Source organism: Hylobates moloch, unplaced genomic scaffold (genome assembly GCF_009828535.3).
Source record: "Hylobates moloch isolate HMO894 unplaced genomic scaffold, HMol_V3 SCAFFOLD_3, whole genome shotgun sequence".
NCBI classification, from domain to species: Eukaryota; Metazoa; Chordata; class Mammalia; order Primates; family Hylobatidae; genus Hylobates; species Hylobates moloch.
The window spans coordinates 139,479,547-139,503,251 of record NW_026652278.1 but is presented as its reverse complement, the minus strand read 5'-3'; the positions used below and the strand labels follow the sequence as shown (position 1 = coordinate 139,503,251).

Here is a 23,705-nt window from a genome sequence, read left to right as displayed (position 1 = left end):
GAGGCATCACTTGTGGGGTGATTCCAAGCAAAACCAGTGTCACCTTCTCTTCAGATGAGGGAGACTCAGATCTTATCCCAAAGTTGTTCCCTTTTCAGGGTATCACAGGACCACCTTTTGTCTCATAGTCAGCAGAGGGAAATATAAAAGTGGTTTACCTGGCGGAAACTTAATCATTCAAATGTTTGGGCAAATGTTTAAAGACTGAGATATCAAAAAACAAATAAAGCTTTGCCTATTAATAATTGCAAGATCCCCTAACATCTCTCCCAAGGGATAAGCTGATACTGTAAATAAGGGCAAATGGACTCCCCACAAGCTATTTTGTGAAAAAGTTTCAAAAGAATATCCATATCTGCTTAAAAATTCAGTCTTAGCTTTGTAATACCAAACTGTTTTAAAACCCGGCAAGATGAAAATTTGAGAACAGTTTGTGTGTGTGTGTGTGTGTGTGTGTGTGTGTGTGTGTGTGTAAAATAGACAAAAAGAAACACAGGAAGAAATCTTATAAATTTCTAAAATGTTGCAGTTATAATAACCCCATTGTACACCCTAATTTGATCAAATTGTCCTTAATTGAAATCATTGATTAAAATAGTGGTGAGAGTACCTAGCTTAATAATTGTTATAGAAAGTCATTTTGTAAAGGGGGGAAGAATAATCAATGCCCAATTTGTAAGTTTTGGAAACAATTTACATTATATAGGTTACCTTAAGTGGGGGGGTTCTTTTTATTCAACATTGTGTTATGAAAAATTTCAAACACACAAAAAAGTTGAAGGAACTTTACAGTGAACACCTGTATACTTAGCACTTACATTCTACTATTAATATTGTACTATCAACATGCTTTATCACATATCTATCCATCCTTCTGTCCATTTTATCAATCCACCAATGTCACTGCATTTTATTTTTGATGCACGCATTTCCAAATTATTTTGCAGACATCAGTACACTTCCAAATGGTTCTTTTTAAAACTCACTGAATGTTATTTTTCAAAATATCTGATACGTAAATATTTTCTTGATCACCATCTTAAGATATACCTTAAGAATGCAGTAAATATGAACCTAGAAGCGTTTCCTACAATCATAAGAAAAGCCAAAAGGTTGTTTTACTAGAGGCCAAAATGTTACCTTGAGCCAGCTAAGAACCAAGTCGTGCCAAAACTGTGTAGGTGATGGAGGCAATGGGAAGCTCGCTGTCAGGACAGTGGGAATGTGGAAGGAGAAAGGCAGTGATTGTTTTAACAGGGCAGCTCGGTGTTTAACATGGGTCTATGTGGGAAGGGATTAGCAACTTTCACAGCTATTTAGGAATGAAACGGAAAAGAACCCAAAGAAGGGCGGGGGTGGAAGGGGGCAATAGAGCCTGCAGAAAAAGGTGTGTTAAGCCAGAAAAGGGGTGTGTGTGTGGTCAGTTCGTGGGGTTTGAGTCAAAAGGGACCACAGCAGGAGAGCCGGTAAGTGGTAGTGACACTCACACTTCTCCCCCCTCCCAAGCCCCCAATCTTCCATCTAAGGGTGTGTGTAACGGTGCGGGGGAAGAGTCTGGGGCAGAAGCGTACCTCGCACACGCGCGTGAACACGCGCGCACACACAGGCACACGCATACATATCTCCTGACGTGGTGATCTCCGTGGCCGGGGTGGGGGCGTGGGACTCCGGGGAGGCTCTGCAGAGGGGCAGCGGTCGCGGGAGAATCCCGGGATCCGGGTTCACCCATCCATCCTCCGTCCCCCGCCGCGTGCCCGCGCGCCGCCGGCCGCCCGCCTGTCGGGCCCAGTCGCCCCCCTTTCACTTTCGCGTCTGCGTAGGTGTCTGCCCGGGCGGGCGCGAGGGCGCGGGGGCGCGCCAGGAGACGCGGGGGCGCGCGGCGCGCCGCGAGCGGAGGAAGAGGGGTCCCGGCGCTCGGCCCCTTCCTTGGCTTGCCCCGCCGAGCCGCCTCCGCGGGCGTCTGAGCCGCCGTCAGAGCTAGGGGACCGGTCGCGACCGCCGCGCCCCAGCCAGCTCCCCGCACGCCTCCGCGCACAGACGCCCGCTCCCTCCTCGGCGCCCCCCCACGGCGGGGGTGGGGCAGAGGCGCGGCGAGCCCGAGAGGGGCGGGGAGAGAAGCAGCCTGGCGGGGTGGGCAGCCGAGGAGCAGGAAAAGAAAACTTTTCCCTCCCGCCCCCCGCGCGAGGTCCCCAGCCCTCGCCTCCCCCCGCAGGTGGGAACTGCACCTGAGGCCAGGCGCGAGGTCAGGGCCGGACTTTGGAGGGCTGCGGGCAGGGCTGAAGGGGGTGCGTGCATTTGGGCTCAGTTTTCCTTTGGCCTCCGGGTTGTCAGTGGCCGTAGTGGGAGGGTGGCCGCCGGCGCCCCTGCCCGTTTCCCACCCGCGGGTGGCCGGACGCGGTGCCGCCTCCTCCCGCTCTTGAGGGTGTGACCCGGGGAGGGGGGCGCAGGCTCCCCCTGCGACCGCCCCCTCACACACGCGCTCGGCCGCCCGAGCTGTCACCGGCCACCCAGGGCCCGGGGAGGGGGCGCGGAGAGTGGCGCTGCGGAGCGGCGGGCGCGGGATCCTCCTGCCGGACTTCCCGGCTCCCAGGGACGCCGCTGTCAACGCCGGGCGGACGCGCAGCCCGGGGAGAGGGGCCCGCCAGAGGCCCGGCCGCCGCCGCTGGGGGCGGGCGGGTGCCCGCGTCCCCCTCTGCGCGATTTGGCGCCGCTGCCTCGCCGCCTCTTGTAGGGTAACAGCACTATTGCTCTACCCACCGTCAGCAGGGCGACTGCCGGGATTATCATCCTCTCCATCCTCATTGCCGATCAGCCAACATTGGACTTGCTGGTGGCGGTGGCGGCAGCAGCGGCGGCGGGAGTCTAGCCGTTCCCCTTCCCCCGCCCCAGCCTCCCCACCATGTCCTAGAAAAGGTGAGTGCAGCGACAGTCACTTTGCGCTGACAGCGGCGAGAGGGGGCCCAGAGAGCGCAGGGGCGGCCCCGGGCAAGGCAGGTTGCGCGCCGAGGGCAGAGGGCGCGGGTTGGGGAGCGGAGGTGGGATGCGGGCAGGAGACGAGTTGCCCGCTGGCGGCCCTGGGGCAAGGGTGCTGGGTGGCGGGTGAGCGATCGCGGCGGCTGCCCCTGCACGGTTCTAACCTAGATTTTGCAAGAAGCTGAGATCCAGGGCAAGACCGGCCCTCCTCAAAGGAGATAAAAACTTAGTAAAAGAGACATGTCCATTCCTTTAATAATGAATAATTTGGCAACGCTTGCGGAGCCGCCGCCGCCTCGCGTGCCCAGGCTCTAAGTCAGGGACTCCCCTTGCTCCCGCCCGTCGCCCGCGCTCTGCTGGCGTGCGATCGATGCCCAGTTCGCTGGGCCGGGAGAGTGCGCGTGACGGTGGGCCCCGCGGAAAAGTTGGGACGCTCGGCGGGGACTCCTGGCTGCGGGGACGCCGGGGGCAGTTCCGCGCTGGGGACCGAGGGGCATTAGAGTCGGGTGTCAGGACCAGCTCGCGGCGCTGCCGCTGTCGCCCCTATCTCCAGGGAGTTCCTGACTGGAGCGGCTGAGAGTTCAAGTCTCAGCCCTGGGTTAGGGGTCGGGAATCCCGAAGCTTAAAGAACTGTTAAGGAGAGGAGGGGCCTTTGGGCACAGGGTGTCCCCCCGTCCCCCGCCTCGGGCTTTGGCGGGCGCGAAGCGAGGGTGAGGCGGGAGGCCGCACAGCTGCCGCCGCCGGGCTGCGGGTCGCGGAGGGCCGGGGGACCAGATTTAGGTGTATACGTCACTGACGCTGACTCCGGGCCAGCGGGGAGCCTAAAACGGGGCCTTATATGCAGAGCCTAAAAGTCCTTAGAAATCAAAGTTAGGAACCCCATCCTTTTGCTTAGTAACTGCAGCATTTGGGTGGGCGGGAGGAGAATCGAGGAGGGGGCGGTTGGAGGGAAACCGAAATTTCTTCATGCAGACAACCGATCCTTAGAAAACAGTTTGGTTCCTTCCCCCCTCCTGTCTGTTTCTCCCACTTATGTGACCCACCCCCTCCACCCATTATAACGTGAATATCCTCGATGGTAAGCTTGCTTTCAAATTGAACTAGTGGAAAAATCCAATAATAAAGTAGTAAGTACAGTGACAAAATTATAAGGAAGTAGAGGAGCAGCTCTTGACCCTGGCACTTCTTTCGTTTTTCTTTTTTTCTTTCTTTTTCTTTTTTTTTTTTTTTTTTTTTTTGATGTTAGGAATCTAAGGGATGGGAGGAAGGCTGTGTTTAAAGGGTTTTTCCAGCACGGTTAAAACAAGTAAATTCAAATCGAGTGAACGTGATCGTCTTGCTCGCTGAGGCTGCTGCTGCTCTGCTGAGACGTAACTCTGGAGACAGTGGAAAGGGTCTGGGAGAGGAACCTCGAGGGTCTGGTGAAGCCCACCCAGAGTCCTCCCCGCGCGCGGACGCTGTTGGGCGGTGCCAGGGTCTGGGCTGCAGCTCACCTGGAGCTGCAGGTGGAGAGCGTGAGGGGACGACACTTTGACTGCTCGCGGAAAAACCGACTTCTTCCGCGTCACCACACTTTTCACATCTCTCCAGATATCCTGGGGTCGGCCAAAAGGAGAGCAGGGTAGAAGTAAGCAACTTTGGGACGGCCGAGCGATGGGGGTGGGGGCAGCGTGCGGAGGCCGCCTGATGTAGCCACCGCCCGGCACCCCAAGCTCCCGCCGCGGCTGCGGCTTTAAGGAAGCTGCCGAGTCCAGGCTGTGTCGCAGCAACTTTGTATCAGTCATGTCGCCCGCCTGGTGACTGACAGCCTGGATTGTCCAATAAGAAGCCCGCCTGACCCGTGCGGCGTGGAGCCTTGCTTCTCTTCGGGCCAATAGGAAGGGTTCAGGGGGGCGGGATAGCAACCTGAACTTTATCTGGACATGTGACCCGCTTTTAAAAGGGCCAGCCCTCCAGCTGGCCCACTCCCCCTCCGGGCTTTCGCCCGCCCTCTCTCCCTCCCTTTTTTGCCCGCCCTGGCCCTGCCCCTGCCCCCTCCTCTCAGCCCCTCCGCGCCCGGGGTGTCATTGGGCCCGGGAGACGGGAGCCAACTTCAGGCTGCTCAGAGGAAGCCCGTGCAGTCAGTCACCTGGGTGCAAGAGCGTTGCTGCCTCGGGCTCTCCCGCTGCAGGGAGAGCGGCACTCGCTGGCCTGGATGTGGTTGGATTTAGGGGGGCTCCGCAGCAGGGGTTTCGTGGCGGTGGCAAGCGCTGCAACAGGTAGACGGCGAGAGACGGACCCCAGCCGAGGCAGGTGTGTAGGGGCGCGCGGCGGGGCGCCGCTTGCCCTGCTCGGCGTGCGGCCGCGGCGCGGGAGCGTGCACTTTGCAGGGAGAAGTGGCTGCGTAATCCGGAGGCACAGTCAGTATGGTGCTGTGTGCTTGTTGTTTTGTTTTGGTTTTCCACTTTTCTCCCCCTTTGGCCGCCAGAGGACTATTTTGGGAAAGTTTGGCCACTTTGGATAAATGCCCTCTAACTAGCAGCTTTTAACTGCCTTTGGCAGTGGGAGGTCTACCACCCTTCCCTTTACCCAAAGATGAATTTCGGATCATTTTCCCTGTACAATTTTTAAAGGACGTTTGAATAATATTTCTTTCCTTTATCAATTGCGGAAGCTCCCAAATCTCAGCCGGAGGTGTAGCGGATAAGGGCAGTTGAAGGAGATATAGATCCTAATAGATCCTGTATAAAAGGGGCTCTGGAAATTCGTGCATTTCCCGTTCGCTAGCATTCGCGAAACTCTTGAGACAGGCTACGCTTCCTATGGCATCAGTTGGAATTTTAAGGGCAAGGGAGAAGGGACGAAGCTTCTTTTGGTGGCATCCTTACTCTGCTACTGAATTTTAGGTGCGTGGCTTTGCCTACTCAATTTAAAAAGACCAGGTTTAAATAATAATGGTTTATGGCACCATCAGTTTTAATTATTTATTATGACATAGGAGTTAGGAAAACTTTTGATAGCAGACGAGCTTTTGAAACCGCCGAATTTTAAAGGCACCAAATTGCTTCTTAATATTTTGTATTGCCATTTCTCTAGATGCTGTTATTGATGATATTTACATAGTAATGATAACAGCATTCTCCATCTGTGAAGTTCTGCTGTGAAGTTTTAATTTTATGTTTGACATCGTGGCAGCTATCATGGAAACCTTGAGAGGAGAAGTTTTAAAAAATAAAGTGGAGTTTTTTCCTTTAAGGGAGGCTTAGTTTTGTTTGGCGATTTTTGGAAAGATCAAGTGGCTTGGTAAACTAGGTGAGTGAATAGAAATCAGGTGTGCTCAGTTCTAACTGGTTCTCCCGCTCTCTTAGGTGACCTTGGGCAGATTTCTATCATTTACCTCATCTATAAAAGAGAGGAACATAATAGTTATGTAGTGGAGAATGACAAAAAATAGTTACATATAGTGAACTTTTACAACTATGCAGTCTAGAGATGATTGTGAGATTCTTAAGCCTTAGTCTTTAAAGTGCCATCTTATAGTGAAATAAATATAAAAAATGATGCCTTTTCTATCATTTCCATCATGATGAGATTGGGTTTTGGGGGATACTAAAAGTGAAAGTGTTTCCAGATAAAATACAAATTCGCAAGGATCTTTGTTAATATTCCCGAAAAAAGGACTCCTTTATGGAAAAGGGCAATTTAACACAGACTGTAAAACGTAAAACTTTAAGGTTTTCCTTTGTGAAAACAGCATTTCTTTTGTGTTTGAGAGCGTATGTATGGCTTAAAGTAGCACCTCCACCAGTGCTTTTCCTTATGTGAACTTTTTTTATGTTTCGGGGTGACGCCCATTTGCATAAAAATTAAAAGTTCATAATGTTTTTTGCATTTGTCCTAAGAGAATCTTTGGTATGGTTTCCATTGTGAGGCAGGCAAGCCTGATTTTTGTTAGTTAGATTTGTATACCTCTATCTGCTTCATTTTATACTTTAGTAACATAAACTTTTTCTTTATCCTCTAGATATTAAGTTCTATGAGGATCATATTCATCGACTGGTATTTTCAGTATTCACTAGTAAGTACAGGTTGACTGAAATTCTGCTCAAGCCATGGCCATTGTGCCAGTTGCAAAAAGACAACCTCGGTTTCCTGGATGACATAGGAAATAAATTCCTAACTGGACCCATTTGTTTACAGAAAAGACTAATTAAAATACTAGGGAGACTCAACATAAAATATTTCAATAATGCTATTTGAAAAATATCTGATCTTAAAAAAATGTTTGCGTAGAAGCCGTGCAGATGCTAGACGTCTTGTATTCTTTTGTGTTTGACTATTGCCAATCTGTATTGTTTCCTTTGTTGAGAGGTGCATTAGGTTGGTAGATGAGAATACCTTAAACAAAGTAATTTAGATTTCAGCAAAGCCTTTTGAAATTCCTTAATGAGAGTCCTGTCAATAATGTGGTGAAATACAGCCTATTTTATGTTATTAAGGGAGTTCAAGTTTAGCCAAACAGGACTTGGAAAGTTGTGATCAGCTGTATGATGTTAGCTGATAAGGTGCTACCTTGTCCAGTAAGACTGTCTTTGGTGCCCATCATCTCCCGTATAGATTCTCTTCAGGTCTTCTGTAGCCTCACAAATGTGGGATATGGTTCTTGCTTTAGGGCAGAGTGCCGAAAAGTGCAGAATCTTAGTAGATGTTCTTTGAGAAAAAGGTGCAGTGGTCAAATTATTTGAGGAATGCTGGATTAAAAAGTAAAAAAATCTCCCAGAGGTTTTGGTATGCAAATTTATATAGGGAAATTTCAAAAAAGCCAAGAGTGGACCACCCTTCCCAAAAGACAATTTGGAGAATGGGTTTTGGAGAGGGGTCTGGGTGGGGGTCCCCCTTCAGACACAGGACAGAGAGCCCTCTTGTCTATGACCAGGAAGAGAATGAGGCTATGTGAGTGAGGCAGAGTGTGCCAGTGAAGGCCTTCAGGTAAAGTTGTTGAGACAAGAGTAACTTCCAGGCATCTGGTTAGATGGTGGTGCAGTTTGCCAAGAGAGCGAATGTGAATTGGGGGGTGTGTGGGGGGAGAGATGTGCAGAAAGTGTTCAGTTTTGAATACAAATAGACATATTTATTGTGTTGTTTAACGGATTTGGATCTGAACCATTTATACCTTAGCTATACAGTCATTCATCTTTAGTATGGGGAAGACAAAATATTCTTAGGTAGAAATAGAAGCAGCACATAATATTTACTGCTATTTTTCAATACATAGCTATGACTAAATGGTTTTTTAGTAAAGCATAAAAGGCCAGTCTTAGCTATTTGGATCCCAATTCACTGTTTTTTAGTTTAGTTTTCTATCAACTTTTACTTGGCTTTCATCCACACCAAACTTTTTGGCTGGAATTACTATTAATAGATAACTACCTCAACCTTTGTAATTTTATTTATTTTCTACTGTTTTATGATTGATTTTTGATTAGGAATTCATAGGATGTTCTTTAAGTGAAAACATACTACGTAATTGGTAGATTTTAATATTTGGAAATTGAGTATTGGTATTATAATAGTTGAAAATTTATTCAATCTATCCACTTGGGATACTGTAGTGAAATTGATCATTTCTGCCCTTTCAGAACGTAAACTCTAGCGTAAAACACAGAAAAGAGGTAATTATAATACTTGGACAATTTGGACATTAAATTTCTTCATAGGGCTTTGTGCTATCTAATGCAAATTTATTTATGAGTCCAGCTAAGATTTAGCTAATGCAAATTTATTTAGTAGCATTATTTTTCAATGTTAATACGTGTTCTGTAACAGAAGAACTTCCTGTTTTTTGTTTTTTGTTTTTGTTTTAAACGAAGGGAAAGTAGGCAGGGTGGAGATAGTGACAAAGAGGGGAAAGGATGAGAGGCCTAAAATAAAACTTGTGTATAGAATGGCAGAAACAGCATCTTTTAGATCAGAACTTTTATTGGGCCATAGATTGTTTACAGACTTTGAAATGTTTGAAAAATGCATAATACAGATTTTAAGAGTTTTAAAATACTAAAATGTAAAAATAAAATTTTACTGAGTGAGTTAATTTCCATTAAGATATGTTTCTTTAGAGTGGTGGTTGTCAGCCAAGGGTGATTTTGCCCCCCATGGGCGTTTGGTAATGTCTGGAGACATTTTCAGTTGTCAGAACTGGGGAGACGGAATGCTACTGGCATCTAGTGGGTAGGGGTTAGGGATACTGCTAAACGCCTTAACAATGCATTGGGCAGACCTCCACAACTAAGAATTATCAGGCCCAAAATGTCAATGTGCCAAGATTGAGAAACTGTGTAGAGAGAGACTTGCGATGAAATTGCAGCTCCAACACTTAGTTGTGTGTCTGGTGCCTCAGTTTTCACACTTATATTATTTGGATAATACTTTTATCCATCATTCAGGGTTGTGTGTAAGGATAAATGAATTAATATATGCAAGAAGCTTGCAATACTGCATTAAATTATATGGGTAAGAATTATATCAATATAGCCCTATTAGGAAGATTCTGTCTGTGAAGTAAGTTGATCTGCAGAGCGCATGGATATGGTTATATATCTGAAACAACCTTGTGGCTTGCTTGAGGATGGGGATTGTGTCTCTTTTGTTTATCACTGCCTATTCACTCACTGGTCTAAGGCCAAGGATGTAGCAAGCACTTGGTAAATATTGTTGAATGAATGAATGAATGCTTACATTTTCAGGGCTCCTCTCAAAAGTCTCCATTTACCATTAAGAGTAAACATTTCTGGTTGTTGGCAGCCGTTCTAGCAGAGGTACCACTGGTACCATGCACAGGTCAGGGTGCATGTCCAAGTCCTTGCCAGTACTGAAATACAGAGAAGACACCGGACATTCCTGAGTTGTCATACAGCCCTTCTGAGATATGGACCATCTTAATCAGAATATATAGATCTTTTCAGTACTGACATTAAATTATCTTCATCACTAAAGAGAGTCTTACTTTAAAAAAAAATCAAAAATTATTTTTCCTATGATAATTCACTTGGTATGTTTATGTTTGGAAAGAGTAACTTTAATTACATTTCCATATTGTTTTTAACAAGGCCATGTATTAAATATGGAAGGCAGCTTCTATATGATCCAAAGACTCCAGAGGCATTGGAGTCAGAAGATTTAGATTTAAACCCAACTTTGTCACTATGTCTTTGACTTTGGGCAAGCCACCCACTTCACTAAGTCCTCAGTTTCCTTTTTTTGCCTGCCTTAACAATTCCCAGGATTACTTTGAATATCTGATAAGTTAACAATTGTAAATATTTTTTGCAGACTCTAAAGACAGTATTATAGCAAACATGTTACTTTTATTTAGATCCAAAACAGTTTTATATGATCGCTTTTCTTGTTCTGACATCTGGACAATCTGTAGTCAATACTCTGTTATGTCAGCATCCAAAAAGGTAACAGTTTTAAATTAGCTAGAAATGTTGCTTATAATAAGTAGAATATGTTTTGTGGCTTAGTAAATGCAATTTTAGAATGTCTTTTAGAGTAATATTGCTATAACTGACTCTCATTTTTTAATGTAAATTTATTTGTTAGCGATGGAGACCAAAGGCTACCACAGTCTCCCTGAAGGTCTAGATATGGAAAGACGGTGGGGTCAAGTTTCTCAAGCTGTGGAGCATTCTTCCCTGGGACCTACAGAGAGGACCGATGAGAATAACTACATGGACATTGTCAACGTAAGCTGTGTTTCCGGTGCTATTCCAAACAACAGTACTCAAGGAAGCAGCAAAGAAAAACACGAACTACTCCCTTGCCTTCAGCAAGACAATAATCGGCCTGGGATTTTAACATCTGATATTAAAACTGAACTGGAATCTAAGGAACTTTCAGCAACTGTAGCTGAGTCCATGGGTTTGTATATGGATTCTGTAAGAGATGCTGACTACTCCTATGAGCAGCAGAACCAACAAGGAAGCATGAGTCCAGCTAAGATTTATCAGAATGTTGAACAGCTGGTGAAATTTTACAAAGGAAATGGCCATCGTCCTTCCACCCTAAGTTGTGTGAACAGGCCCTTGAGATCATTTATGTCTGACTCTGGGAGCTCCGTGAATGGTGGCGTCATGCGCGCCATTGTTAAAAGCCCTATCATGTGTCATGAGAAAAGCCCCTCTGTTTGCAGCCCTCTGAACATGACATCTTCGGTTTGCAGCCCTGCTGGAATCAACTCTGTGTCCTCCACCACAGCCAGCTTTGGCAATTTTCCAGTGCATAGCCCAATCACCCAGGGAACTCCTCTGACATGCTCCCCTAATGTTGAAAATCGAGGCTCCAGGTCGCACAGCCCTGCACATGCTAGCAATGTGGGCTCTCCTCTCTCAAGTCCATTAAGTAGCATGAAATCCTCAATTTCCAGCCCTCCAAGTCACTGCAGTGTAAAATCTCCAGTCTCCAGTCCCAATAATGTCACTCTGAGATCCTCTGTGTCTAGCCCTGCAAATATTAACAACTCAAGGTGCTCTGTTTCCAGCCCTTCCAACACTAATAACAGATCCACGCTTTCCAGTCCGGCAGCCAGTACTGTGGGATCTATCTGTAGCCCTGTAAACAATGCCTTCAGCTACACTGCTTCTGGCACCTCTGCTGGATCCAGTACATCGCGGGATGTGGTTCCCAGTCCAGACACACAGGAGAAAGGTGCTCAAGAGGTCCCTTTTCCTAAGACTGAGGAAGTAGAGAGTGCCATCTCAAATGGTGTGACTGGCCAGCTTAATATTGTCCAGTATATAAAACCAGAACCAGATGGAGCTTTTAGCAGCTCATGTCTAGGAGGAAATAGCAAAATAAATTCAGATTCTTCATTCTCAGTACCAATAAAGCAAGAATCAACCAAGCATTCATGTTCAGGCACCTCTTTTAAAGGGAATCCAACAGTAAACCCATTTCCATTTATGGATGGCTCGTATTTTTCCTTTATGGATGATAAAGACTATTATTCCCTATCAGGAATTTTAGGACCACCTGTGCCCGGCTTTGATGGTAACTGTGAAGGCAGCGGATTCCCAATGGGTATTAAACAAGAACCAGATGACGGGAGCTATTACCCAGAGGCCAGCATCCCTTCCTCTGCTATTGTTGGGGTGAATTCAGGTGGACAGTCCTTCCACTACAGGATTGGTGCTCAAGGTACAATATCTTTATCACGATCGGCTAGAGACCAATCTTTCCAACACCTGAGTTCCTTTCCTCCTGTCAATACTTTAGTGGAGTCATGGAAATCACACGGCGACCTGTCGTCTAGAAGAAGTGATGGGTATCCGGTCTTAGAATACATTCCAGAAAATGTATCAAGGTAAGTTGGTTTTCTCCATTTTTTTGGAAGTCATGGCTTTATACATGTTGAAGGTTAGCATTATCTTTACAATCGATAAATTTAAACAGATTTCAGATTACTGTTTTAAGGATGGTCATATGGTGCTCCCCTTTGCATGTTGATACAATGTTATTTTTTTGAAGTAGAGGGAAAAAACATTCTTAAAATGTCTTAGAAAATATTTGCGTTGATTTTGAAGGGGCATATGTAGGTGTCCCCCACTCCCCATTGCCTGTTTTACGTGTTTGGAAAATTTGTTTTACTGCCAGTTACTATGTAAATACAGTAATTTAGCAGACTAGTACTAGATTTTTTTTTCCTTTAGCTGTTTGCTAGTTTACTAAAATTGCTTTAAGTTAGTTTATTTGTGGTCTTAGTCCTTTTTTTTATTATGGCTTTCTTTATTAATCATCACTTCATTGGTTGTGAAAACTAAAATTGAATCCTGTATCTGTTACCCACAAGCTTCCCTCCCTTCTGCCCTTTTCTAGGTAGGTTAATTATATGAAACTTGTGGTTTTTCAATACAAATAAATCATTTCCTTAACTGTTGAGAGCTTTTAAAGACTCAGCATATCTAAAATTACTAAGTGGACAATCTTGCTTTCTTACTTATATTGGAAGTGAAATATGTCACTGCAGTTTTGAATTGGTATATTTATAACTTTTCAGATCTGCACGAAGACATATTTTATTTACTGTAAAATATCTCTTGGCTTTCCTTGTTGCAGATAGCGTGTTGTATATATTTAGAAAAAACAAGGAAGAGGTTTTAGATATGACTATAAAGGGTGGTTCTAAGTTATACAGTGAATACTTGGATTGGACTTTGCTTCAGTACTGTTTTTATTACATGGTTGTGATAAATTATTCCTTTATGGACTATATAAAGAATAGATTTCCTTGGTATAATTCATTCCTTTGGCATCCAGAACTATGTGGATAGTTTCCTTTATTTCATTAAAAATTATTTTGTGGGGAATATGTCCATCCCATTAACAGGATATGGGGTTTACATGTATTGCTGTGGCTTTCTCCTATTCATTTTTTTTCCAAACCAAAAGCAAAAACTGTATGTATTCTTTTCATTGTCATTGCCTCAAACCTTGTTTTTCTTGCTTATGGAAGCAAACATTTCATAAAGGATACATTTTTATAGTCTCCCCACAGCATGAACTATTTAATCATATTCTAATGCTGTCTCTTAAATTATAAGCTCTAACACAAGGCATGAGATAGCATGGCTGCCATCAGAACCAAACTGAGCATGTGTTTTACTGCTAGTGCTTTGCTTTACTTTTAGAGAAGGACATTTTTTCATGTGTTGTGAATATTTTTGTAAATGATGTTTTTAGTGAGCTGGTATGAGGTAGTATATCCTGATAGTTAGCAGCATAACTGGTTGAAATCCCAACTCTGCTACTTAATTGTTTAGTTTTCTCAACTGTATAAAGGGATTAAATAGTACCCATCTCAAAGGTAGTTAAGATAATTTAAATGAGTTAATTTATGAGAAATACTTTGAATTCCTTTTGATATGTTAGTATGCATCGTATATGTTTTAGCTATTATGAAATGGTTTTATAATTTTTAGTTTTCATATTTTTAGTTTTCTTTTTCTTCATTGTATGAAATTCCACAGAATCTTATAAAGAAATACTTAAAATATTTAAGCACTCGTTAAAGTAAATATATGATAATCTCTTATGATTAAACTCATTTTTTAAAAATGATTATGCACTATACCTTTGTTATTACAGTTCTATTTATGCTTTTTTATTTTTGAAAACTATTGCTTTGAGTAATGATGTTTCTGGTAAAAATATTACAGATGCAGTAAGCTCAAATGATTGTCTCTTATGTTTGTTCTATATCCCTATTTCTACTATTTTAAATGTAGTTTTCATGCTCCACTCAAGAAGCCCTCCTGATGGTCCAATGACCCATGCATAGCCTTAGACATGTGAATTAGTGACCTTGAGCCTATCCTGCATTCGTAGGCACAGGAAGCGTTGTCTTGTGGCTCCTCTTGAGTATTCCAAAATTCCTTATGTATTTGTTAATACAGTCAACAGGAATTCATTCTGCTTCTATATATACTAGTTTTGTGCCTAGCTAAATTCCCTAAAAACTTTAAAGCTCTAATGTGATTTCATATCTCTTATAGATTAATGATTCGTTACAGCTTCTCTTGGTGAATAGTATCCAAACCTATTTGTTGTGATGATTATCAGAGTAAAAGCTCAAGGATCAGAGGAAATTTCGTTGTTTTTCTAGAGTTCAGTCTACATGTTAAAATATTTAATTTAACCTCGTCCAAGTATCATCCTTAGTCTCTTATTTTGAACAAAAAACCCAACCTTTTTGCCTGTTTCTTAAAATATGATGATAACTCATTTCAGGGAATGTTGAATAGGTTAATGAATTAAATATCATAAAGGATCAAGGTAGTGTATACTATTTCTAGGTTTAATAGTATCCTTCATCATTAGGTTGAACCTTGAACTACAGTATTTTCTGGTAGATCTCAAATCGTCGTTTGAGGGTTCCTGAGACCTTTTCAAGGAAGTTCACACAGTCAGAAATCATGCTTTCTTAAAATATCCACTCAAAATGGAACACAGACCAATGGATATTGATATAATCTTGCACGAAAAGTTCACTGATATTGTTTCAGATTCCACATTGAAACTAACCTGTAAGGAACTATTCAGTGTTAATTTTCAGTATAGTATCAAAGATTCATACCTACAATTATCTGAAATGACCATTAAAATATTCTTCCCCTTTCCCAACAACATATCTATATGAGATGAGATTTTCTTTATGTACTTGAAGAAAAACATAGCACCACACGTAGCAATGAAAATCCAGCAGTCTTCCATTAAGTGTGACAGTAGTCTTGCAAAAATGTTAAACAGTGCTACTCTTCTCACTAAGGATTTTTGTTTGGGGAAATACTGTTTCATAAACAGTTTTTGTATTGTTAATATGCAATGACTTATTTTTAAATGATTTTAAAACATTTGTTTTCATTTTTAATTTAAACTAATTTAATATTAGTTTTAATTTTTAATTTAATTTAGTTTTAATTTCCAATACAGTAGCAGTAACTATAACTCACATAAACAAATGCTCTTTAGGATCCTTCATACTTTTTAAGAATAAAAAGGAGTTCTGAGATCCAGAAGCTGAGAACTGCTGGTCTGTTCTCTTCTATACACCCTTTGGAGGTTAATGAAGAAAGAAGATATTACATTATTTGTATTAGTGTTACTGAATATTATTTCGAGGAAGGAGTATCCTATTCAAATAGGAAAAATGATTCTTGCCCAGGTTAATGTTTTAAACTGACAGAAATGAGTAATGGCTGTGAGGTGTGTGTTGTCTTTATTTCAGTCTGTGGGCATTCTGTGAGAGTGGCAACGAAAGTCATCTGTTAATAATTTCCAGTGAATGGATTGTCTGAGTGCCAAGTTGTAAAGTAAATTATGACAAAGCTAAATGTAAAGCCCTTAGAATGGACGCCGGACCTAGTTGTGTCAGGTGGATTAGAACTCCCCTGTCTGCTTGAACATCAACAAAACCGCTCTGAGCCTCAGTTTCTTCATTTTAAAGTGATTAAGTTGAACTAATCATTTTGCTAATCACTTATACGCCCCCAAAGCTGCCAGTGTAATTTCCTTTGAAGAATCAAAATAGAGTATCCTTTAACATACTTGCTAATCTAGTTTCAAGTATTTTGTATTCTCAAGTCTAGCTTCATGGTTTTCAGGGTAGTCTGGGGAGAAAAATATCATTTCCGTTTGCCATTTTAAAGTAAAAATGAGGAGGGGCGATCTATGATTTTACTTGAAAAGAGGAGCAGTTGTGTTTTTTTAAAACCAGATTTTAAAAAAAATAAACTCTGAAACTTACTATGAATTCCTTGTTCTTCTTATTTACACAATTCCTCATGGAAACAGGGCATTTCTGTTGACATAACACTGGCTGTTTATGGCGATAGTCATAGTCACTTTGATAGCATCATAACACAGGGCTAACATTGACTTAGACTTTTAAATGTAAAGTTTACTATTTCAAAGGGCATATTTTGGTAGGTTACAAGACCAGTAATTAGGTATTTATCTTAATATGTGCTGATTTTTTTTTCACAATAGAATGAAACAGTTTAGTAAATAACCTATATTTATTCTTTTATTTTTCAATTGCCCCTGAAGTTTCCTTGAAACTCACATTATATGACAAACCAAACATCAGAATTCGGGGAGTTTGTGACAAAGTTTGCCCTTTTACTAAACTTTCAGAATAAACAGTTGAGATGTAAATATTTCTATGTAATGCAATGTCTGAAAGAATGGTGGGGTGTGTGTCTGAGAGAGAGAGAGAGTGTATTGGTGCTTACTCTAATGCATAAATCCATTACAGCATTGCTTAGGTCATTTGGGAATGAAAACATGTAACTTTCTTTTACTTATTATTTGTCTCATAATATTTTGATTTTGAAATTGCTAATATACCTAGAATTTCACCAGGTAAATATTTTAAATATTTTTATAAATTATTTTAAAATGAGAGTTGTTTCTCCTGATATTCATTTTTCATTCACTTGTGATATTTCTGGGAAGAGTGGTGATAATAAAAAAATTAAGTGTTTTATAATACACAAATCACTATGTACAGTGTACTTTTGTGAGTTTCATTTTTAAACATCACAAATATCGTAGGTTTATATGTCAGTATATCTGCCTCTTATCATCTAAAATATTGGTTTATTATTTACATCATACTTTAAAAATGATGCTGAGATAAAAGCCATGGTTTCAGTTAGATAACCTCAAATTATTCAACTTAATGCAGTTTTCATACCAGTGACATACTACGGACTTAGACTTCTGAATGTAAAGTTCTTACTATGGAGATAATTACTTATAGATTTGATATTCCATATTGCCTTTTGCAATATTGAAATTCTAGGTGTGTCTGACCTTTTCTGTCCTTGGAATGTTAGAGTAATAGCAGATGTTATATTGATCACCACTAATTTAGGAGCAACACTCTGCTTCTCTTCATACTTTGATGTCATTATGTTTTTCTGCAAAGTAATACTTTTTTCTTCACTTTCAGCTGTTGCTTTAGTTTTGTGCTGTTCATTTGCTGATAAAAATTTACCCCCACTGCTAAATAATATATCATTTTGTTTCATTTACTAAATTCAAATTGAGAGAAAAATATTAGCTTCTTGATTACATTTAAATATAGCCATTACCTTGGATATCTTTGATGACATTCCAACATTTATTAATGAAAACCGAGGAAAAATAAAAGCATGTTAAATGGATACTGTCTTCATTTTAAACATTAGGGTCTCTGGTTTTAAACTTGTGAAGTATAGGATTTCTTTTTAGTTTTAAGAGTTATTTTGTTCCTTATATAGTAAGGTAGTGATGAAGTTAAAATGTAATTACATATAAGTACTTGTTAATTTATGCTGTAGAAACTTCTGGATTTATGATTGTTAGTGGTATGGCTAAGGCCAAAATTTTTATGTAGAAAAGTGGTGGAAATTGTTTGTATTTTATGCTAGAAATAGAAAACTGTAGTTTAAGGAAGGAAACAGGACAAACAAAAAGTAATTTGAATGCTTAAAAAGTTAATACCTTAGGGAGGGAGTATGAGATAATAGCTGGCCGTCTGGATTCATAACTGTGGCTATGACTTAATTTCATTTCTGATGAATACTTCATTGGTATGTAATGAATATTCACCTTATATATTAGGAGTTTTTGAGATAAATATATGAAAACTCTGATATGAAACTGAAATTTGGCTCATAAGTGGTAAAATTGACTTTAGATATTCTGGCAGGGAGAGGTTATACGGGCAAGTCTTGGAAAATGGGGAGGTGGGGGATGATCGGAGTTGGTATTTACACTTAGCATTGAAAATCTTGCAGGGAGTGGGCGGTGGGTACTTACTGGAGGAGGGAACTCTGTGAGCAAAATCCTGGAGATGGGGAGAAAACACTGAGTATGGTTGAGCCACATGGTGGGCTGTGATGTCGGGGTTGGGGGTGAGAAAACCTGGTAGAGGCTAGTTGGAACTAGAAGGGAGTTGAACTTGAAACTTACACTAAGAAATTTGTACTTAATTTGGTAGGTAGTGAGTTGTTATGGAAATATTGGAGCAGGACGTGGCAGGAGAGGAAGTGCACTTGGGGAAACCTTATTGGGCAGCATGTTTGTAGGGTGGATTGGAGTATAAAGAGCCTTGTTAAGAAATTATTTCAGCTGTGTAGAAGGATGAGCGCTAGGCTCTCTGGAGTAAAAATGTTGGGGGTAATAGAAAGAAGGGGACAGGTTTGAGATATTACAGAAAAAGCCTATGTAAGCGTCTATCTTTTGTATAAAAATTGATTTTGAAATAATCACAAATTTACAAAAAAGAAAGTATATTATAGAGAACTCCTAGCATCAAGGACATTCACTTACATAACCAGAATATAACCATTAAAATTCAGAAATTAGTATGGATAAGTTACTGGCATCTACTCTTTTGCTGTTTGTCCCAATAATGCCTTTTATAGCAAGAGGATCCAGTTCAGAATTATGTATTGTGCTTAGTTGTCATGTGTCTTTAGTCTGGGATAGTTCCTCAGTCTTTTCTAGATTTCATGACTTGATACTGCTTTTGAAAATTAAAGGGCAGTTATTTGGTAGAAAGTCTTTCCATTGGGTTTTCTGGTATGTTTCCTCATGATTAGATTCAACAGATGTACCTTTGGCAGGAGTATCATGGTCTCCCCAACCTTAGCATCAGCTTTTGTACCACCATCTCCCGTTGGAATGGAAGGATGATGTAACAGAAAGACGGAAGGGCAGGGTTCTACTCCCAGCTCTGTTTTGTGCATTCTTCTCATTGCATCCTGTCAGGCGGCATGTGATTTCTGTTTGGGTTATCACTATACTTAGACCACTTGATTCAGGTGCTGTTTGCAGGGTTTCTCCATGATAAAGTTACTCTTTCCCTTTGGCAATTAGAACATATTTTGCAGAAGGTACTTTGAAACTGTGTAAGCATCCCATTCTTCATCAGACTTTGTTTATTCATATAGTTATGTATATCAGCATGGTGTCATTGTTTTTTGTTTTGTGAAGTGAGTTACGTACATACTGTTACTATCCTAATTTTTGATGGTCAGAATATTCCTGATTAAGCCAATGGAAGCCCATTGAGAGTGGTTTCTGTGTCCCTTTGCCTTGTCCCCATCATTCCTTGAGCAGATGCTTGCTTTAGGCCCATCTTGTACTTTTCCTGACCCAGATCTGGAATTGGCCATTTCTTCAAGGAGGGTCCCCATCCCTGAAGACACTTTCCTCTTTCTGATTACAGTCTAATGCCACATTCTGGGTCATAGGGACACCCCACTTTCTATGGCTGCCCTCCTTATCCCACTCAGGCACAGACTCCTGTGCTGGGCTGTCCTCACCCTGCTGGGGTTCGGACATCCTCCACTAGACCACACAAACACACAGGTGCCCTCATGTTTCTGCTTGACTCTGACCTTCCACATCAGGTTTCTGAGCCATCCTTGGGCTTGATAGACCCAAGTATAAGCCACCACAGTTGGCCACCCCCTTTCCCCACTGTGGATACCTACTTTGCTGTGTCTTATGTAATGATTTTAGGACTAAATTGTTAAGGAAGAGGAAGGGGAAGAGTTGATATTTGAGTGGAAATAGGTAAGTATGTGGAAAATCGGCAAAAACATCATGTTATGAGCTTAACTCTCATGGATAATGGTAAGAGAAATGAAGAGATCAGCCAGGCACAGTGTAATCCAAGCACTTTGGGTGGCCAAGGTGGGCGCATCACTTGAGGCCAGGAGTTTGAGACCAGCCTGGCCGACATGGTGAAACCCCATCTCTACTAAAAATACAAAAATTAGCGAGGCATAGTGGTTTGTGTCTGTAATCCTAGCTACTCAGGAGGCTGAGACGCGAGAATTGCTTGAACATGGGAGGTGGACGTTGCAGTGAACGGAGACCATGCACTACACTTCAGCCTGGGTGACAGAGCGAGATTCTGTCTCAAAAAAAAAAAAAAAGAAATGAAATGAAGAGGTCAAGAATAGGTTTGGAGCAGAAGTACTGTTACCTTGGCTACATGAGTTTTAAGTGCCGGAACTACCTATGATTGGAAACATTCTTCATATAGGTGGCAATGTTGGTCTGGAGGTCAGGGAGGCCTCTTCATAGAAATTGCAATTGAGGGAGTCCATGTGGATGCTGTTAGATTGGTGCAAAAGTAATCGTGGTTTTTGCTATTAAAAGTAATATTACCCAGGGAGGGAATGTATATAGTGACTCAAGTACAGTTTAAAGTGCATTTTGTTAGGAACTTGGAAGAATAGTGCCCCACTAAAAGATGAACAACGCATCCTAATAAAGGAGACAGAATTATGTAGGGAACCAAGATCGTGCTAAGTCATAGATGCCAAAGGGAAGAATCAGGTAGTCTTAGAATTTCCAATAGAAGGGCTCCAAGACTATCTAGAAATCTGACCCACTATGGGCATGGATACTGAAACTAATGCCCAGAGAAACAACATGGCTTCTCCAGTATCATACAAAGTAGCTAGTAACACAGCTGGGAATAGAATCCTGCCTTTTTGTCTTTGTTACCTTATCCTTTTCTTCCAGTGGGAGATAGTGGTAGAAAACCTGATGAGAGGGTTGGGAAGACCAGGAATAGAACCTAAGAGCCATTGACAGATGGGTGCTGGTGATTTCCAAGAAGGGATTGGATTGGATTGGATTGTGATTGGCTAAGGAGTAAATGAACATTGAAGAGGAGAACCTGGGGCATGGGGTGGAGGCACAGTACTTACTCTTGGGAGTGTGTTTGCTTTGTCATCTGTTTTGGTGACAAAGCAAAAGTAGTTAAAGGGAGGAGATAGTAGCACAAAGAAATGGCAGGCTCAGAGTAAGGATTTTGTTTGGCAGGTGAAATATGAAGAGGGCGATGGACTTGTGCTGAGACTGAAAATGTGAGAGAGACAAGAGGATTGATGAGGCAGTGTCCTGGGAAGGTGAGAATAGAAATGAGACTGCAGTCAGCCTCAGAGTTAAATATTTAACTGTGAGAGTTTCGGCACTTGCTGGTGACTGGCGTCACTATTTTACAAATATGAAAACTGAGACGGAGACAGTAGTCGTGATTTGCCTAAGGCCCCATAGTGAAGGCAAATGAAGAAACAGGTATTTGAGATAGAGAAGAAGAAAGCAGACTATCCTAAATAGTAGGCAGCCTGATGGATCTTTTAAAAACATAAATCAGATTATGTGGCTGATAGTTTAAAGCCCTCTGGTGGCTTCTCATTGCAAGCAGCAGAAAGTAAAATAATTTAGGGTCTGTAAGGCACTAAATTACCAGGCCCCGATTGCTGTATTTAGTATCTGTTCTTCCTTGCTCATTCCCCACACTGACCTTTCTGTGGTTCCTGCAAACCAAGCCCCCTTCCTTTTGGGGTCCTCTGTACTTACTGGTGCCTCTGCCAAGAAGGCTTTGCCTCCAGATTTTGGTTTCCTGCCTCCTTCTTGTCACTTAGGATTAGTTCAAATGTCACCCTCTCAGAGAGGCCTTCCTTGATCTTCTTATTGAAAGTGGTGATCCCCTGCCTTCTAACACATCACCTTCTTTGTCTGTCTTCATAGTACCTGTCAGAATGATCTTTCTTTACTTCATTTATGCCAGTTAGCATGTAAGCCTCCTGAGAGAAGGACCTCATCTGGCCTGTTACTTGTACATTTTCCATACCTCAAACAGTGCCAGGTCTGTTGTTAATGTTCTGTAAATATTGAGAGAATGAATGGATGGATTGAGTAGCAGAGGGGGTGGGTATATATCTGGCATGACTAAATATTGGTGATTATGTAATATTAATAAAGTTATTAAATGACAGTTCTACTGAGTTTAGCAAAAAAAAATTTGTTTTGACTTCTGTCAGCGCATTTTTAGAATTTTCCACAAAATAATTAACAAATACTGTTCTTCCTTTTTCTCATCTCAGTATAATACAGTAGTTGGTAATGATGTATTCCAAGATAATTGATGACTTACACTTTTAGCCTGCACAATGAGATTACTTATTTTTAATTCTTACTATAAAATTCACTCTTTTTGGTGTTCAGTTCTACTTGTTTTGTGAAGTGTGTAGTCATGTAACCACCACCCAATCGAGATACAGAAGAGTTTTATCATTCACTAAAATTCTCTTGGTCAACCCTTTTCCTCACTCCCAAACCCTAGTGACCACTGTATGTGCCCTATTGGTATAATTTTGTTTTTGTTTTCCTATATTTTCTGTAAACTCTATGTAGCCTTTGATTCTGGCTTCTTCCACTGAGTATAATGCACTTGAGAGTCATCCATATCATTGCTTATTTCAGTAGTTTCTGTTTATTGCTGAGTACTATTCCATTTATGGCTATATCACATTTTATTCATCCATTTACCTGTTGGTAGACATTTGGCTTGTTTCCAGTTTTGGCTACAGGTGGCTCACGCTTGTAATCCCAGCACTTAGGGAGGCCGAGGCGGGCGGATCACGAGGTCAGGAGATCGAGACCATAGTGAAACCCCGTCTCTACTAGAAATACAAAAAAATTAGCCGGGCATGGTGGCGGGCGCCTGTAGTCCCAGCTACTCGGAGAGGCTGAGGCAGGAGAATGGCGTGAACCCGGGAGGCGGAGCTTGCAGTGAGCCGAGATCGGGCCACTGCACTCCAGCCTGGGTGACAGAGCAAGACTCCGTCTCAAAAAAAAAAAAAAAAAAAAAAAAGCCAATATAAATATTTACATACAAATATCTGCATAGACATATGCTTTTTTTTTGTTCAGTAAAAACCTAGGAGTGGAATCACTAGAATATACAATAGGGGTAATTTCAATTTTTCAGAAACTATCAAATTGTTTTACAAAGTGTACCATTTTAATATTCCCATCAGCAGTGTATTAGAGGCCCAGTTCATTACATCCTTTCTAACACTTGATAGTCTTTTTAAGCTTAGGCATTATAGTACATGTGTAGGGATATCTCATTGTGCTTTAAATTGGCATTTCTTAATGTCTTAAAGACACCAAACATCTTCTCATATGCTTATTTGCCTTCCTTTCATGCCTGCTTACTCCTGCCCATTTTTATTGTGTGTTTTTCATCTTTTTGAGTTCTGTTATCAATGTACCTTATTGTAAACTTTTTGATAGAAGACCTAGAACTAAGAGTACAATAGATATTTAAAATTCTATATTGGCAGGCTGGGCATGGTGACTCACACTTATAATCCTAGCACTTTGGGAGGCTGAGGCGG

At 41.8% G+C, this 23,705-nt stretch overlaps 1 protein-coding gene across 4 annotated transcripts in view; it reads left to right on the top strand.

Annotated features, from left to right (window-relative positions):
* The first annotated feature begins 2,685 nt into the window (after nt 1–2,685).
* Nucleotides 2,686–23,705, top strand: part of NR3C2 (nuclear receptor subfamily 3 group C member 2) — a 363,758-nt gene continuing 342,738 nt past the window's right edge. Inside the window, exons 1-3 of one of the 4 annotated variants that reach the window (XM_032148085.2) lie at nt 2,686–2,913; nt 6,977–7,030; nt 10,555–12,313. In XM_032148085.2, coding sequence (XP_032003976.1) covers nt 10,557–12,313 — 1,757 coding nt within the window. In that variant the 5' untranslated portion in view covers nt 2,686–2,913; nt 6,977–7,030; nt 10,555–10,556. Of the gene's footprint in view, nt 2,914–4,835; nt 5,266–6,976; nt 7,031–10,554; nt 12,314–23,705 lie in introns of those variants that run through there. The other 3 variants (XM_032148076.2, XM_032148082.2, XM_032148091.2) reach the window with 3 other exon arrangements.